This window comes from Pan paniscus, chromosome 15 (assembly GCF_029289425.2).
Source record: "Pan paniscus chromosome 15, NHGRI_mPanPan1-v2.0_pri, whole genome shotgun sequence".
NCBI classification, from domain to species: Eukaryota; Metazoa; Chordata; class Mammalia; order Primates; family Hominidae; genus Pan; species Pan paniscus.
In genome coordinates, this window is record NC_073264.2 from 92,564,745 (window position 1) to 92,580,153 (window position 15,409).

General features: G+C 48.2%; 1 protein-coding gene, 1 long non-coding RNA gene and 1 pseudogene across 4 annotated transcripts in view; 2 read left to right on the plus strand and 1 right to left on the minus strand.

Annotated features, from left to right (window-relative positions):
- The window catches only part of CCDC88C (coiled-coil domain containing 88C), a 146,621-nt gene extending 143,575 nt beyond the window's left edge, over nucleotides 1-3,046 (minus strand). Inside the window, exons 1-2 of one of the 3 annotated variants that reach the window (XM_034938017.3) lie at nucleotides 2,853-3,043; nucleotides 1,960-2,060 (exon numbers count right to left, since the gene is read on the minus strand). In XM_034938017.3, the coding sequence (XP_034793908.1) occupies nucleotides 1,960-2,060; nucleotides 2,853-2,912 (161 nt within the window). In that variant the 5' untranslated portion in view covers nucleotides 2,913-3,043. Of the gene's footprint in view, nucleotides 1-1,959; nucleotides 2,061-2,600; nucleotides 2,761-2,852 lie in introns of those variants that run through there. The other 2 variants (XM_034938018.3, XM_034938021.3) reach the window with 2 other exon arrangements.
- Nucleotides 3,047-3,382: 336 nt separating this feature from the next.
- LOC130540800 (uncharacterized) lies at nucleotides 3,383-9,948 on the plus strand. Its single transcript, XR_008954796.1, has 3 exons — nucleotides 3,383-3,562; nucleotides 6,158-6,332; nucleotides 9,801-9,948. It is a non-coding gene; the product is annotated as an uncharacterized LOC130540800 (long non-coding RNA).
- Nucleotides 3,878-6,172, plus strand: LOC117975881 (COX assembly mitochondrial protein homolog; annotated as a pseudogene).
- Nucleotides 9,949-15,409: the final 5,461 nt, after the last annotated feature.

Sequence of the window (15,409 nt, forward strand, 5' to 3'; positions counted from 1 at the left end):
TTACCAGTTCCCACTTCTCGAATGATTACCTTGGCATATCACAGAGAGAACATCTAAAATTGCCCAGGGAAGGGGAGAAACCCTCCCACCCCACACCACCCCAGCCGAATTTAGCCACGGGCCAAATGAGAACAAGTGATGAGCTGGCGTTTCTCAAAGGAACGGTCCAACAGGCTTTCCTGATTTACAAGCAAGTGGGAAACGCTTCAGGAATTCCAAAGGTCAGGGAAGAAAGAGAAACAGTCCCAGTGCTTTTGTTCCCCCCTCTGCCTGGGTGTAGGAGCTGAATGAAAAGGCTGGGGATACTGCTGGTTTTTTTAATTAAACAGTCTTGGGCTTGGGTAAGGACAGGTTGAAGTTTCACCGGTCATTGCGCCAATGGAATCCAGTAATTTTCAGGGTCTAACAGAATGAGGGGAGAGTGGCCAGAACTCGAATATGCCACGAGACAGCTTCCGGAAAACTCAGTTTCAACAAAGTTATCTAAGAAGTGCTGTCAAAGCTGGCAACAGATTTATGTTTTTCAATCTAATCAGACACTGAAGACTGGTAAGATTGGTAGTGACTTTTTTTCCTACACCCACAGCTGTGAACTTTAAAAAAAAAAGCAAAAACCATTAAACAGCATGACATCAAATGACTTATTAAAATAAAAGGAGGCCGGGCACCACAGTGGCTCATGCCTGTAATCCCAGCACTTTGGGAGGCCAAGGCAGGCGGATCACCTGAGTTCGGGAGTTCGAGACCAGCCTAACATGGAGAAACCCCATTTCTACTAAAAATACAAAATTAGCCGGGCGTGGTGGTGCATGCCTGCAATCCCAGCTACTCGGGAGGCTGAGGTAGGAGAATCGCTTGAACCCGGGAGGCGGAGGTTGTGGTGAGCTGAGATCACGCCATTGCACTCCAGCCTGGGCAACAAGAGCGAAACTCCGTCTCCAAAAAAAAAAAAAAAAGCAAGGTTCTTGAATTATTTTTTTCTAAACAGGCTGTTTAAGGCAATCTATATAAGCCACTTTCTGGATATGCCAAAGCAAACTGCTCCTCTGCCTTTGTGAGCCACAAACGAAGCTGATCTCTCATTAGCTAATAGATTTATGCTCCAGTATGACAACTTGCTCAGTCGTAGGTGAATAGGTGCGCACACGAGGCTGATCCACAGAGAACATTAGGATGTTTTATTTTGCTTCAAGTGCCTGTGAATCATCCCGACACTCAGTTCCAATGTTCCCTGCAGTTTGAGTTAAAAACAGAATGCAAAGGTAGAAGCCAACACCTACATTGTGGCAAGCTGTCAATCAGGCCGTGCAGAGCTCAGCAACAGGAAAGGATGTGGTCAGATGTACTCGCTGGCAAGAGTAACTTCTACTAAGACCCTGTTCAGGCTGCATGCTTCCAAACAAACAGCACCATGGGTCCCTCCTAACACTGTGACTTTAAACTCAGTCCATACAGTAGGACTTAATGAATTGCACTTGCTCTGGGGCAACTGAAAAAGGAAGATGAAATGTAAAGGAGCTCAGAAACACAGACAACCTCATCTAAAATGAAACTTTACAGTAACCCTCGGATGCCTGGGCCCACCCCGACACTTCCTGTAAGCAGACACTCTCCGTTACAGTTCCTTGCCCTCCAAAAGGGGACTTTTTCATTTCATTGCTCAAACCACAATTAAGTCCTTGAGTCTGAAGTCAATTGCACTATCTACACCACGTAAATGACAGTCATTCAATTCCAAATTTCCTTCATCAAACCAACTGCCAGACCCACTGTCCTGGAGTTCTTCAAACACCTACGAATGTCCAACAGGCACGTTAATACTGAGATACCAGCGTCTCCACCTTCAGAGAACTACCCCCCACCCCACACACACCCCGCCATGCAACCTTCCACTCCATTTCTACTCTCAAACTTTCTAACGCACCATTCTTTCCTTCCTCCGAGAAGAAGGTAACTTACATTTGCAGCATAATTTGGTTCAAAAAGATGCCGTCCACTAAATCCATGTACATAGTCAGGTTGTCCTGGCTGCCGCTTCCAAACGGGCCAAAAGTTTTCACCTGCGGGGAGGGGGACGAGGAGAGAAAGACAGGAAGTCACCCCGTGCGCACAAACGGTCCAAAGCTCTCCCAGGCAGAGACTGGCCGGGTCAGTGTGAACAGAAGGGGGTCACCCACGCCCACACCACCCTTCAGCAGGCACCAAGCCCGGCCTTCTCCTAGGGCCTGTCTCCCCTCCCCGCGCGGGGCAACAGACACGAGACAGGAGGAAAAACTTCCTCGCCACTTTTCTCCCGCGTTCCAGAGCGGAAGAAATAAAAATAAAAAGGACTTTTCAATAAATGTCTCACGTCTCAAATCCATTGTAAATCAGTGCGCCCACCCCAGTCTGTTCACTTTCCCATTCGGCGCCCCCCATTCCCCACCCGTCACCGCCATCCACCGGCTGGTCTCAGGGATTCAGAAAAACTACATGAGATATTTGGTTGGGAAGAATGGGGTCCTTTTCGGGAGTGGCTAAACCCCAGGGACAGGAGTGACCACTGGGACCCGGTCCGCCCCGAGGCAGCCAGCCTAGAGCCCCAGCGGGAACAGGTGTACCCGCCCGGCTCCTGGCCCGGCCGAAAGCGCGGCGGGGTCCCGCGCCGGACGCACAACGGGGGCGCCGGCTCCAGAGCTACAAAGCTCCGGACTCCAGGACGCGGCCCCAACCCCGGCCGGGAGCCACTTGCTGCGTCCCTCGCGCCCCGGAGCCACCCGGGGCCCCGGCCGTGTCGGGTCTGCGGCGTCCCGTCGCCGGGCTAGAGAGAAGCCGGTGCACCAACAAAGGGGCGGGGAGCCAGGCGCACTCACCCAGGTCACCAGCGGGCTCTGCAGGAAGAGCTCCAGGAGCTCCGAGACTGTCACGTCCATGCTGAGGCTGCGCCCGCCGGCTCCGCGCCCCCCGCCCCGCGTCCCCGTTCCCCCGCGCCGCGGCACAAAACGGCTCCGCAGCGAGCAGCGGGCGCGGGGCTGCGGCGGCTCGCGCCCGGGAGACAAAGGCGGGGCGCGCGAGCCCACGTTCCGCGGCTTCGGCGGCCCCGCGCCCCGCCCGGGTCTGGGGGAAGGGGAGGGCCCGCCGCTCGGGGAGGAACAATACGGGCGGCCCCGCCCCTCGGCGGCCCTGGGCGACCGGCGCGCCGCCTCGCGGTGCCAGCCCGGGAGCCTGGGCGCTGGGCGCGGGACCAAGCTACGCGGGGCGCTGGGAGGGGACTGGTGGCCCGCGGCGGGTGGGTCGCGAGGCCCGGCTCCCCGCCCGTGGGACCGCGCGCCCTCGCCGAGCGCAGCCTCCCCGCGTGTGGGGCCCCAGCACGTGGCGCATCCCTGCGCGCGTGCGCGTGCAGCCGGGGCCCGAGCGCCACGTGCGAGCTGGGGTGCGCGGGCACTGGTGCGTGCCGGGAGCGGGGACGCCCTGCCCTCCGAGGTTGCTCTGCCCTCCGAGGTCGCCCGCAGGCTGCCGCCCGCTCTGGGCTTGGGGACCTCGGCCCTGCGCCTTTCCGCACTCCTGGCAGGTGCAGCCCCAGGTACAGTCAAGAGGCCCCGCAAACCCCCGCTCCTCACGGTTGTGCCCGGCGCGATAAACGCGCCCCGACCCTGGGGCCGGGCTGGAGGGCAAAGAAAAAACTTTATGTTGAGTTTAGGCCTTAGGGGCGCGGCCCCTCGCGCCCTACCGTGCCCCACAGTGCCATGTTCCGGGCTGCCTGCCTTCTAAAAGTTCCTGCAGGAAGCAGGTGATGTGGCCTCCCCGACCCGGGCCCGCCCCCACCACTTTGCCGGAGGCGAGCTAAATTCCAGCCGGGGTTCCTAGCAGCAGCTTAGTGGCAGGCGACAGGAAAAGGGCAAAGGCCCCAACTGGCTGGAAGGCAAGCCTGGGGGCAGGACCTCCTTGCGGGACGGCACGAGGCAGGAGCCGGCTCCAGGCTGGTCTCGGCCTGGTAATAATTTCACACCACCAGCCGGTCATTGTTCAAAGTACTGTAGACCATTTTACTAATTTAACACTAACGATCGCCGCATTTCGCAGCTGGGCCAACTGGTACAGGGTTGACCCGAAGGGCCCTGCGTGGCGCTTGGCAAGTATACAGCAGGCACTAAATGGCTGCCGACAGGCTCGGTGGTAATTTTGAAAGTTGGCTCTGTGCAGTGTTGGGGCTGCGGCATCTGCTGGTGGCGAGTGGTATTACAGCCCAGCGCTGGCGGTCCCCGTTGGGCTGGGGAGGGTTGTGAGATTATGGCCTGAGAGCCAAGGGGGTCGGTTAGGGGTCCCTAGAGACTGTGGAAGGCGGGGTAGCATAAAACACAATGGGGGACTGCGGAGGAACTAAAATTTCGAGACTACATGGTTTTGTTGTGCACCAGAAGTTCATTAGAGAAGTTCCTTAATTGCTTCTCCGCCCGCCGCGATGGCACTCGACCCCGCGGATTAATTTAACAACTCTGATGGTTGCTCTGTGAAATTTAAAGAACAGTGGTTTAAGCAAAGACCACAAGAAAGAAGAATTGAGATCAAAGAGGAGTGTGTGCCGTCGCTGTGGAGGAGTTTCAGTTGTGAATCATGAAATGTCCTGTAAACCATTTCAAGGAGTTTGATTTTTATACCAAAAACAATGGGAAGACACTACAGGTTTTTGGAGCAGCAGCTCAGACGTGTCGAAAAAGATGTTTTGATCCCTAAAATAATGAGAGAAAAGGCCAGAGAGAGGTCTTCTGACAAGTTCAAGATTTTACCAAATGTTGCAAGAACTCTGGAATCCTTATGGTAGTAAAATGCTGGAAAGAAAATTCTGCATTGAAAGAATGTCTTAACAGCTCACTATAATGACCCAGCCTTTTATGAATAATGCAAAGTGGAAAACCTGAAGGAAAAGGAAGAATTCAGAAAAACTGGAATTTCTACAAAGAAAAGTCTACAGAAGCTGCCCACAAGTGTGTAGACAAATATTCAGATGACATTCAGGATCTCTAATACTCATGGAAGTCGTTTATAGACTAAACCTTAAATAATGGACTCAAGAATGTGTGTTTGCTAATTATGTGTGTATCCTAATTATGGAAATATTAATTTTATCTGAAATAAAAATCTTTTTTTCTTTTCTTTTTTTTTTTGAGACAACAGAGTCTCACTCTGTTGCCCAGGCTGGAGTGCAGTGGCGTGATCTCTGCTCACTGCAACTCCGCCTCCCGGGTTCGCGCCATTCTCCTGCCTCAGCCTCCAGAGTAGCTGGGACTGCAGGCGCCCTCCACCACGCCCGGCTAATTTTTTGTATTTTTTAGTAGAGACGGGGTTTCACCGTGCTAGCCAGGATGGTCTCTATCTCCTGACCTCGTGATCCGCCTGCCTCGGCCTTCCAAAGTGCTGGGATTACAGGCGTGAGCCACCGTGCCCGGCTAAAAATCTTTTATTTAAAAAAGTTCCTTAATTGCTCATAATGTAAGTTAGTTCAAAAATAGGTATGATGTGTGCACACACCGCTCTTCGCTCGGAAGCCTCTCTTCTGAAAAGTAAGGGATGCAGATGCGGCCAAAGTTGTTTTTCCAATTTTTTTGGAAAGACAAGGATGAGGGATCTTTAAAGTTATTTATTGAGGCCGGGTGCAGTGCCTCACACCTGTAATCCCAGCACTTTGGGAGGCCTAAGTAGGTGGATCACTTCAGCCCAAGAATTCAAGACCAGCCTGGCCAAAAAAAAAACAGAAAAATTAGCTGGGTGTGGTGGTGCACACCTGTGATCCCAGCTACTCTGGAGGCTGAGAATCACTCGAACCCGGGAGGTGAAGGTTGCAGTGAGCTGCTATTGCACCATTGCACTCCAGTCTGGGTGACAGAGCAAGACTCTGTCTCAAAAAAAAAAAATTTATTGAGTAAGCTTATTCTTTCACACTAAGAAATACAGTGGACAAATGCCTTCTGACAGTTGTGAGACTTTTCCCATCCTGGTGAGGGAATTTTCCCCTGGGGACATTGACAAGGCCCTGGGCCACAGCCATGTCAGGAATGTTTGCTTTGGGGTCAGTTAGCTGCTGTGTTGGTTCATAATCATTGATGTATCTGCTACCACGCCTTGGCTTGACTACGCCACCAGGATTAAAAGGATCTAACTCAGCTCCCTTGTTCCCTAGGAGGCAATGGGGCAGGCAAACTGGATGGTGCCCCAGGTGTAGCAAGGTTGGAAGGCTTCAAAGGACGGGACTAGTTTGGCCTGGACAAGTTTCCTCCTAGAAGTCACTTAATCTGCAAAATCAAGATAAGACCATTTTCCCCATGTGACTTGACAAGACAATATTAAAGCTCAAGGTGATGCATGTGAAAAGATTGTGGAAGCCATAAAGCTTTATAGAGATACATAATCACTGTCTCTTCCTCATCTCCTGCCCCATTCTGCTACCCTTGCTTTAATAAAAATTGTTTCCCCGAAGTCTCCGTCGGGCTGGGGCATAAGCTTCAAGGAGCAAATGCACAGACCCTCCACTGACCACTACACAGAGAGTCCCAATGCCCCTCCTCCATCCTTCCAGAACACCCTTGGCTTTCACTCCATCCATCTGAGCCTTAACTCTTTATTTTTAAGTTTTTCCTTGTTAATCTCTGGATATAAATGTATCTATTGCTTAATACATTGCTTCCTGGGTAGAAGCAGTATTTTGTGTTCTTCTGATAAAGGAATTTTCTACCCTCTCAGAAAATACTGACTCAGCAGTGTTAGCTAATGGCATTTCTACTTCACCTGATAGGAGCAGGAGCTTAAATTGTTACTACAACTTGGGGTGGGGAGAGGGAATGGCTATTTTTTTTTTTTTTTTTTTGAGACTGAGTCTTGCTCTGTCACCCAGGCTGGAGTGCAGTGGCGCAACCTTGGCTCACTGCAACCTCTGTCTCCCAGGGGTCAAGCTATCTCAGCTCACTACCATGCCGAGCTAATTTTTGTATTTTTAGTAGAGACAAGGTTTCGCCATGTTGGCCAGGCGGTTCTCAAACTCCTGACCTCAGGTGATCTGCCCGCCTCGGCTTCACAAAGTGCTGGGATTACAGGTGTGAGCCACTATGGCTGGCCACAAAATACTATATTCTATGATAGTTTTATATTCTGTCACAGATCTGACATTTTGGAACATTCTTTTATTTACTTTATTTATTTATTTATTTATTTATTTATTTATTTATTTATTTTTGAGACAGAGTCTCGCTCTGTTGCCCAGGCTAGAAGTGTAATGGCTGAGCAATCATAGCTCACTGCAGCCTCAGTCTCCTGGGCTCAAGTGATCCTCCTGCCTCAGGCTTCTTAGTAGCTGGGACTACAGGTGAGCCCCACCATACCCGGATAATTTTTTTTTTTAATTTTTTAAATCTTAGTAGAGACAAGGTTGCTATGTTGCCCAGGCTGGTCTCAAACTCCTGAGCTGAAGTGATCCTCCTGCCTCGGCCTCCCAAAATGCTGGGATTACAGGCATGAGCCGCCATGCTGGGCTGGAACATTCTTAAAATACTGGAAATTAGGCTGGGCGAGGTGGCTCACGCCTGTAATCCCAGCACTTTGAGAGGTCAAGGTGGGCAGACCACAAGTCAGGAGTTCGAGACCAGCCTGACCAACATGATGAACCCTCATTTCTACTAAAAATACAAAAATTAGCCAGGCGTGGTGGTGTGCACCTGTAATCCCATCTACTCAGGAGGCTGAGGCAGGAGAATCGCTTGAACCCTGGGGGCGGAGGTTGTAGTGAGCTGAGATTGCGCCACTGCACTCCAGCCTGGGTGACAGAGCAAGACTCCATCTAAAAAAAAAAAAGAAAAAAAAAAAGGGAATTAATATTATTGTCAAATTCAGGAAAAACATAAAGGATTTGGGGTCCTTTGGGATGCAAGGCATAGGAGAGTATCTGTGTTTCAACCTGCTGCTTGTTAATGTGAGACTGATATTTTGGGGAAAATTTCAACCTATTTCAAAGATTTTTTTTTTCCAGAGAATAGGAAACAATACACTAAAACATGGAAATGCTGCTGAGCGCGGTGGGCTCATGCCTGTAATCCCAACACTTTGGGAGACCAAGGCAGGCAGATCACGAGGCCAGGAGTTCAAGACCATCCTGGCTAACACGTTGAAACTCTGTTTCTACTAAAAATACAAAAAAAATTAGCCAAGCATGGTGGCACGCACCGGTAGTCCCAGCTACTCGGGAGGCTGAGGCAAGAGAATCGTTTGAACCCAGGAGGCAGAGGTTGCAGTGAGCTGAGATCGCGCCATTGCACTCCAGCCTGGGCGACAGAGCGAGACTTCATCTCAAAAAAAAAACAAAAACATGGAAATGCTGAAGTATACACGTAATATTGGAAACCAGGATGCTCAAGTAAACATATTTTCAACTGATTTATTTTTCCTTTAACTTTTTCTTAAAGATATAGCTTAAATCATATGAAATTGCTGATATTTGTCAAATTTGGGCCTACAAAAATGGCAATTTCATATGTTGAAACTAAAGACTAACAATATTTAACAATTAAAAAATAAACATTATAGAATTTCTGCTAAGTGCTAAACATTATGATAAGCACTTTAAACAAGACATGAACCTGCTCTCAAGAAACAGTAAGAGTGCCAGATGTGGTGTCTCATGCTTGTAATCTCAGTACTTTGGGAGGCCAAGGCAGGAGATTGCTTGAGCCCAGTTCAAAACCAGACTGAGCAAATATAGTGAGACCCCATCTCTACAAAAAATCTAAAAATTAGCTGGGTGTGGTGGTGTGCACCTGTAGTCCCAGCTACTCGGGAGGCTGAGGTGGGAGGATCACTTGAGCCCAAGAGGTCAAGGCTGCAGTGAGCCATGATCATGCCATTGCACTCCAGCCTGGGCAACACAGCAAGACACTGCCTCAAAAAAAAAAAAGGAGTAAGAAATAATCACAGATAAATTTAAACCTTTCGCATTTTTAAAAGTTATGTGCAGACAAGTAAAAATAATAAAAGTTCAGTCATTTATTATGATGCTAGATGCATCTGAAACTGGATAATACGATATAGTTTTTTCTTTTTCTTAAGACAGAGTCTCACTCTAGCGTGATCTCAGCTTGCTGCAACCTCGGCCTCCAGGTTCAAGCAATTCTGCCTCAGCCTTCCGAGTAGCTGGGACTACAGGCATGCACCACCACACCCAGCTAATTTTTGTATTTTTAGTAGAGACAGGGTTTCACCATGTTGGCCAGGCTGGTCTCGAACTCCTGACTTCAATTGACACACCTGCCTTGGCCTCCCAAAGTGCTGGGATTACAGGTGTGAGCCACCATGCCTGGCCATACAATATAGTTTTATGTCATAAGACAACCTTACATGAAACCTTACTAGAAAATACATAAATCTGGGGTCACCAGATATATGGGTTTGAGTCCTGGCTGTGCCATCTACTAGCAGTGTGACTTGAAACAAATTCTTAATGTCTCTTAGCAAAGGTTTTCTTGTCTACACAGTGTGGCTCCTGCTACCTCCCTCCCAGGAATGCTGTCAGAATGACGAACAATCTTTGTAAAGCACCTGGTACAGCCTAAGTGTTCAATGAAAAGTGGCTTTTTTGATCGTTGAAATTATTAAATTGTTGCATTTATAGCACTTGATATTTTTCAAAGCATTTTCACTTATACTGTCATTTGTCATAAATCTCAATGGAAAAGAGAGTCTAATTAATGTGATCTGCCTAAATTGGCTGAGCAAATTTAGATTTGGGACTAAAAGCCAGGCATCCTGAATGGTTCCATGCTTTCTCTTCCTGATCACAGGCACTGAAGACATAAGCTGTATTGTAAAGCTATGTGTTAGCTCAGAACTATGTCTTCAGTGACAACATAATGAAGACTAGACGTGACCCTTGACTTTAAGAGCTTGATCGTGAATAGGAGGGACAGCATCTTGGAAAGCATGTATAAGGTACAGAAATAGTACAATGGAGAGTGTGTTTACACCTTAACTTCTTTTGGGGAATTGTGAAAGGCTTTGCTGAGGATGTGATATTTGGCCAGAGTACTTAAGGCTGAATAAAAGCTTGTCCTGCAGATAGGTGGGAAATGTTGCACGTGGCGACTTTCTGGGGCCGCTGTCATGAGGGTGATAAAAAAATTTTACTAAGATAGTTGTAAGTAAGGAAAGGCAGATTTATTAGAGAAACTAGGAAAACATGTTGCAAGGAAGCAATGGGCAGGTCAGCAAGAGAAGAGCTGACTGCAAAGAGACGAAGGCTTGCTGGGGATTTTACGGTATGCTGCTTGTACTGTGTGCTGAAGAGAGCTTTATGCAGTGCTGGTAATGCCAAGGTTGCAGTGAGCTAACTTGCATTTTTCTATCAGCCGAGGGTCTGCTGATAAGTTGGGTGCAGGAAGATTATGAGTTATTCGTGAAGGAGGGCTGTGTGTCCTGGACCATAAACAAAGGCTGACTTACAGCTTATCTGCTTTCTCCTTTTGCTTTCCCCTGGTCCTGCCAAGCCTAGCTCCTTTTCCCTTACTAGGACTCACAGTAAGGACATTCGAGGCAGAGGGCACACCATGTGGAAAGGCATGTGGGAACCACAACATTGCCGAGACACAGAGGGAGGTGATGTTACTGGGATATGGGGGAGGTGGGCAGGGGCCAGCTTGTGAGAGGGCCAATGGGCTCAGTCCAGGAGTTTGGACTTTATCTTAAGGAAAGGTGGGAGCCAGCAAAAGGGCTAAAGCTGGAATGGGCCTTGACTAGGTTTGCTTTTCTTTTTCTTTTCTTTTTTTTTTTTTTTTTTTTTTTTTTTTGAGACAGACTCAGTCACCCAGGCTGGAGTGCAGTGATGCAATCTTGGCTCACTGCAACCTCCATGATATGGTTTGGCTTTGTGTCCCCGCCCAAATTATCACCTTGAATTGTAATAATCCCCACATGTCAAGGGTGGGGCCAGGTGGAGATAATTGAATCATGGAGGCGGTTTCACCCATACAGTTCTCATGGTAGTGAATAAGTCTCACGAGATCTGGTGGTTTTATAAATGGGAGTTCCTGCGCACAAGCTCTCTTGCCTCCCGCCTTGTGAGATGTGACTTTGTTCCTCATTTGCCTTCTGCCACGATTGTACGACCTCCCCAGCCGTGTGGAACTGTGAGTCCATTAAACCTCTTTCCTTTGTAAATTCCCCAGTCTCGGGTATGTGTTTATTAGCAGTGTGAGAACAGACTAATACAGTAAATTGGTACCAGGTAGTGGGGTGTTACAGTAAAGATACTCAAAAATTTGGAAGCAACTTTGGAACTGGGTAATAGGTAGAGGTTGGAAGAGTTTGGAGGTCTCAGAAGATGACAGGAAAATATGGGAAAGTTTGGAACTTCCTAGAGAGTTGGAGGGCTCAGAAGACAGGAAGATGTGGGAAAGTTTGGAACTTCCTAGAGAGTTGTTGAATGGCTTTGACCAAAATGCTGATAGTGATAAGGACAATAAGGTCCAGGCTGTGGTGGTCTCAGATGCAGATTAGAAACTTGTTGGGAACTGGAGTAAAGGTCACTCTTGTTACTTTAGCACTAAGAGACTGGCAGCATTTTGCTCCTGCCCTAGAGATCTGTGAAACTTCGAACTTGAGAGAGATGATTTAGGGTATCTGTTTGGAAGAAATTTCTAAGCAGCAAAGCATTCAAGAGGTGATTTAAGTGCCGTTAAAAGCATTCAGTCTTGGCCAGGTGTGGTGGCTCATACCTGTAATCTCAGCACTTTGGGAGGCCAAAGCTGGCAGATCAGTTGAGGTCAGGAGTTCCAGACAAGCCTGGCCAACAGAGCAAAATCCTGTCTCTATTAAAAATATAAAGATTAGCCAGGTGAAGGTGGTGTGCACCTATAATTCCAGCTACTTGGGAGGCTGAGGCACAAGAATTGCTTGAACCTGGGAGGCAGAGGTTGCAGTGAGCAGAGATTGTGCCACTCCAGCCTGGGTGAGACTCAGTCTCAGAAAAAAAAAAAAAAAGTGAGACTTAAAAAAGGTGAGACTCAGTCTCAAAAAAAAAAAAATTCAGTTTTATGTATTCACAAAGACATGGTTTGGAATTGGAACTTCTGTTTAAAAGGGAAGCAGAGCATAAAAGTTAGGAAAATTTGCAGCCCGATGATGCCACAGAAAAGAAAAACCCATTTTCTGAGGGGAAAATTCAACCCACTGCAGAAATTTGTGTAAGTAACTAGGAGCCAAATGTTAATCACTAAGGCAATGGAGAAAATGTCTCCAGAACATGTCAGAGGTCTTCATGGCAGCCCCTCCCATCACAAGCCTGGAGGCCTAGGAGGAAAACATGGTTTCCTGGGCCGGATTCAGGGCCCCGTTGCTTTGTGTAATCTGGGGACTTGGTGTCCTGTGTCCCAGCCGTGGCTGAAAGGGGCCAATGTAGAACTCAGGCCATTGCTTCAGAGGGTGAAGCCCCAAACCTTGGCAGCTTCAACTTGGTATTGGGCCTGTGGGTGCACAGGAGTCAATAATTGAGGTTTGGGAACCTCTGCCTAGATTTCAGAGGATGTATGGAAATGCCAGGATGTCCAGGTAGGGATGTGCTGCAGAGGCGGTGCCCTCATGAAGAACCTCTGCTAGTGCAGTGGAAGGGAAATGTGGGGTCAGAGTCCCCACACAGAGTCCCCACTAGGGCACCACCTAGTGGAGCTGTGAGAGGAGGGCCACTGTCCTCCAGATCACAGAATGGTCGACCTACCAACAGCTTGGACTGTGGGCCTGGAAAAGCCACAGATACTCAACACCAGCCAATGAAAGCAGCCAGGAGTGGGGCTGTACCCTGCAAAACCACAGGGTGGAGCTGCCCAAGACCATAAAAACCCACCTCTTGTATCAGTGTGACCTGGATGTGAGACATGGAGTCAAAGGAGATCATTTTGGAGCTTTAAGATTTAATGACTGCCCTGCTGGAGTTTGGACTTGCATGGAGCCTTGATTTTGGCCAATTTCTCCCATTTGGAACAGGTGTATTTACCAAATGCCTGTACCCCCATTGTATCTAGGAAGTAACTAACTTGCTTTTGATTTTACAGGCTCATAGGCAGAAGGGACTTGCCTTGTCTCAGATAAGACTTTGGACTTGGACTTTTGGGTTAATGCTAAAATGAGTTAAGACTTTGGAGGACTGTTGGGAAGGCATGATTAGTTTTGAAATATGAAGACATGAGATTTGGGAGGGGCCAGGGGCAAAATGATATGGTTTGGCTCTGTGTCCCCACCCAAATCTCACCTTGAACTGTAATAATTCCCATGTGTCAAGGGCGGGACTAGGTGGAGATAATTGAATCATGGGGTGGTTTCCCCCATACTGTTCTCACAGTAGTGAATAAATCTCATGAGATCTGATGGTTTTGTAAATGGGAGTTCCCCTGCACAAGCTCTCTTGCCTGCCACTGTAAAAGATGTGACTTTGCTCCTCATTCACCTTCTTCCATGATCGTGAGGCCTCCCCAACCATATGGAACTGTAAGTCAATTAAACTTCTTTTCTGTATAAATTACCCAGTCTCGGGTATGTCTTTATTAGCAGCGTGAGAACAGACGAATATACTCTACCTCCCAGGTTCAAGTGATTCTCCTGCCTCAGCCTCCCAAGTAGCTGGGATTACAGGTGTGTGTCACCATACCTGGCTAATTTTTGCATTTTTACTGGATGGGGTTGTACCATGTTGGCCAGGCTGGTCTCGAACTCCTGGCCCCAGGTGATCCACCCACCTCAGCCTCCCAAAGTGCTGGGGTTACAGGCATGAGCCACCATGCCTGGCCAAGGTTTGCATCTTAGAAAGATCTCTGTGCAACCTCAAAAACAGGATTAAAGAGGAAAAAAGGCAAGGAGATTAAATCAGGAGAGTTTTGCAATAATTCCTGTGAGGGTGATAAGGGTCCAAACTAGAGCAGGGGAGGTGGAGAGGAGGGTTGGTGATTGAATGTGGAGGGCTTGGGGGATTTGGATGGGATAGGAAGACTGAGTTGTGTCACCAACGCTGGGGAGCCTACCCAAATTTCTTTCATGGCCCCTTGCTTGGCAAAGCCTAGTCAGTGGATCAGCCACAAGCTTGGTAAAAATGCAGTCTCAGAACCCTCCCAAGGCCTACTTGAATCAGACTCTGCATTTGAGGCTGGGCGCAGTGGCTCATGCCTGTAATCCCAGCACTTTGGGAGGCCAACGCAGGCAGATCACTTGAGGTCAGGGGTTTGAGATCAGTTTGGCCAACATGGTAAAACCTCATCTCTACAAAAAAAAAAAAAAAAAAAAAAAAAATTAGCCAGGCTTGGTGGCAGGCATCCCAGCTACTTGGGAGGCTGAGGCACGAGAATTGCTTGAACCTGGGAGTGAGCCAAGATTGTGCCACTGCACTCCAGCCTGAGCAACAGAGCGAGAGTCCATCTCAAAAAGAAAAAAAAAGAATCTGCATTTGAACAAGGTCCCTAGTTGATTCCTAGGTGCCTTTAAGTTGAAGCAGCAGAGCTCAAGAAAGCATTGCTTTCATTCACTCTTTCATAGCCAGCTGGCCTCCAGCAGGAGCTTTAATTTGGTAAAGATAGGTTTACTGTAAAGGTGCAGGATTAAAGGACGTATCACAATATATCCGTGTTCAATAGTATCTGGCACCAGAAGTATCTGGGTAATGGAAGAGAAACAGGTTTGAAATGTACAGGACTAGCCAAGTGACACAGAGTAGATAGCTGGCAGGAGGAAGCAAAGAGGGAGATTTCTTTGAGCCCCAGACTCTGCTGGTTCATTTCCAAATTCTAAACTCGTAGCATGTTTTCATGTGTAACAGTCAATAAGCAAGACTAATATTTATTGTTTAATACCTAAGAGTGAGCACATTTTCAACAATGGCTTACTTGTTTAAGGGTATTTTTAAAACATCAACAGGGAAATAAATGACTTTGAGACCTTGTCGCTGAAAAGTTTCCTGTAATCTTTGTTCATGTAACTGAGGCAGAACAGGACAAAGCATTTTTGGGACCTGATGCAGCCTTTGAATGGGGGTCCTAACTCTGGGGTTCTGAAAACACCTTTTTATGATTAAATGTTAAGACCAGGCCAGGCGCAGTGGCTCACACCTGTAATCCCAGCATATTGGGAGGCCAAGGCAGGTGGATGACTTGAGGTCAGGAGTTCGAGACCAGCCTGACCAATATAGTGAATACCCGTCTCTACTAAAAATACAAAAATGAGCCAGGCATGGTGGCGCACACCTGTAATCCCAGCTACTCAGGAGGCTGAGGCAGGAGAATCACTTGAACCCAGGAAGTGGAGGTTGCAGTGAGCCAAGATCACGCCACTGCACTGCAGCCTGGGCAACAGAGTGACACTCTGTCTCAAAAAATAAAAGACCTAAGCGAACCACCAACAATATGTGAAAGTGCTT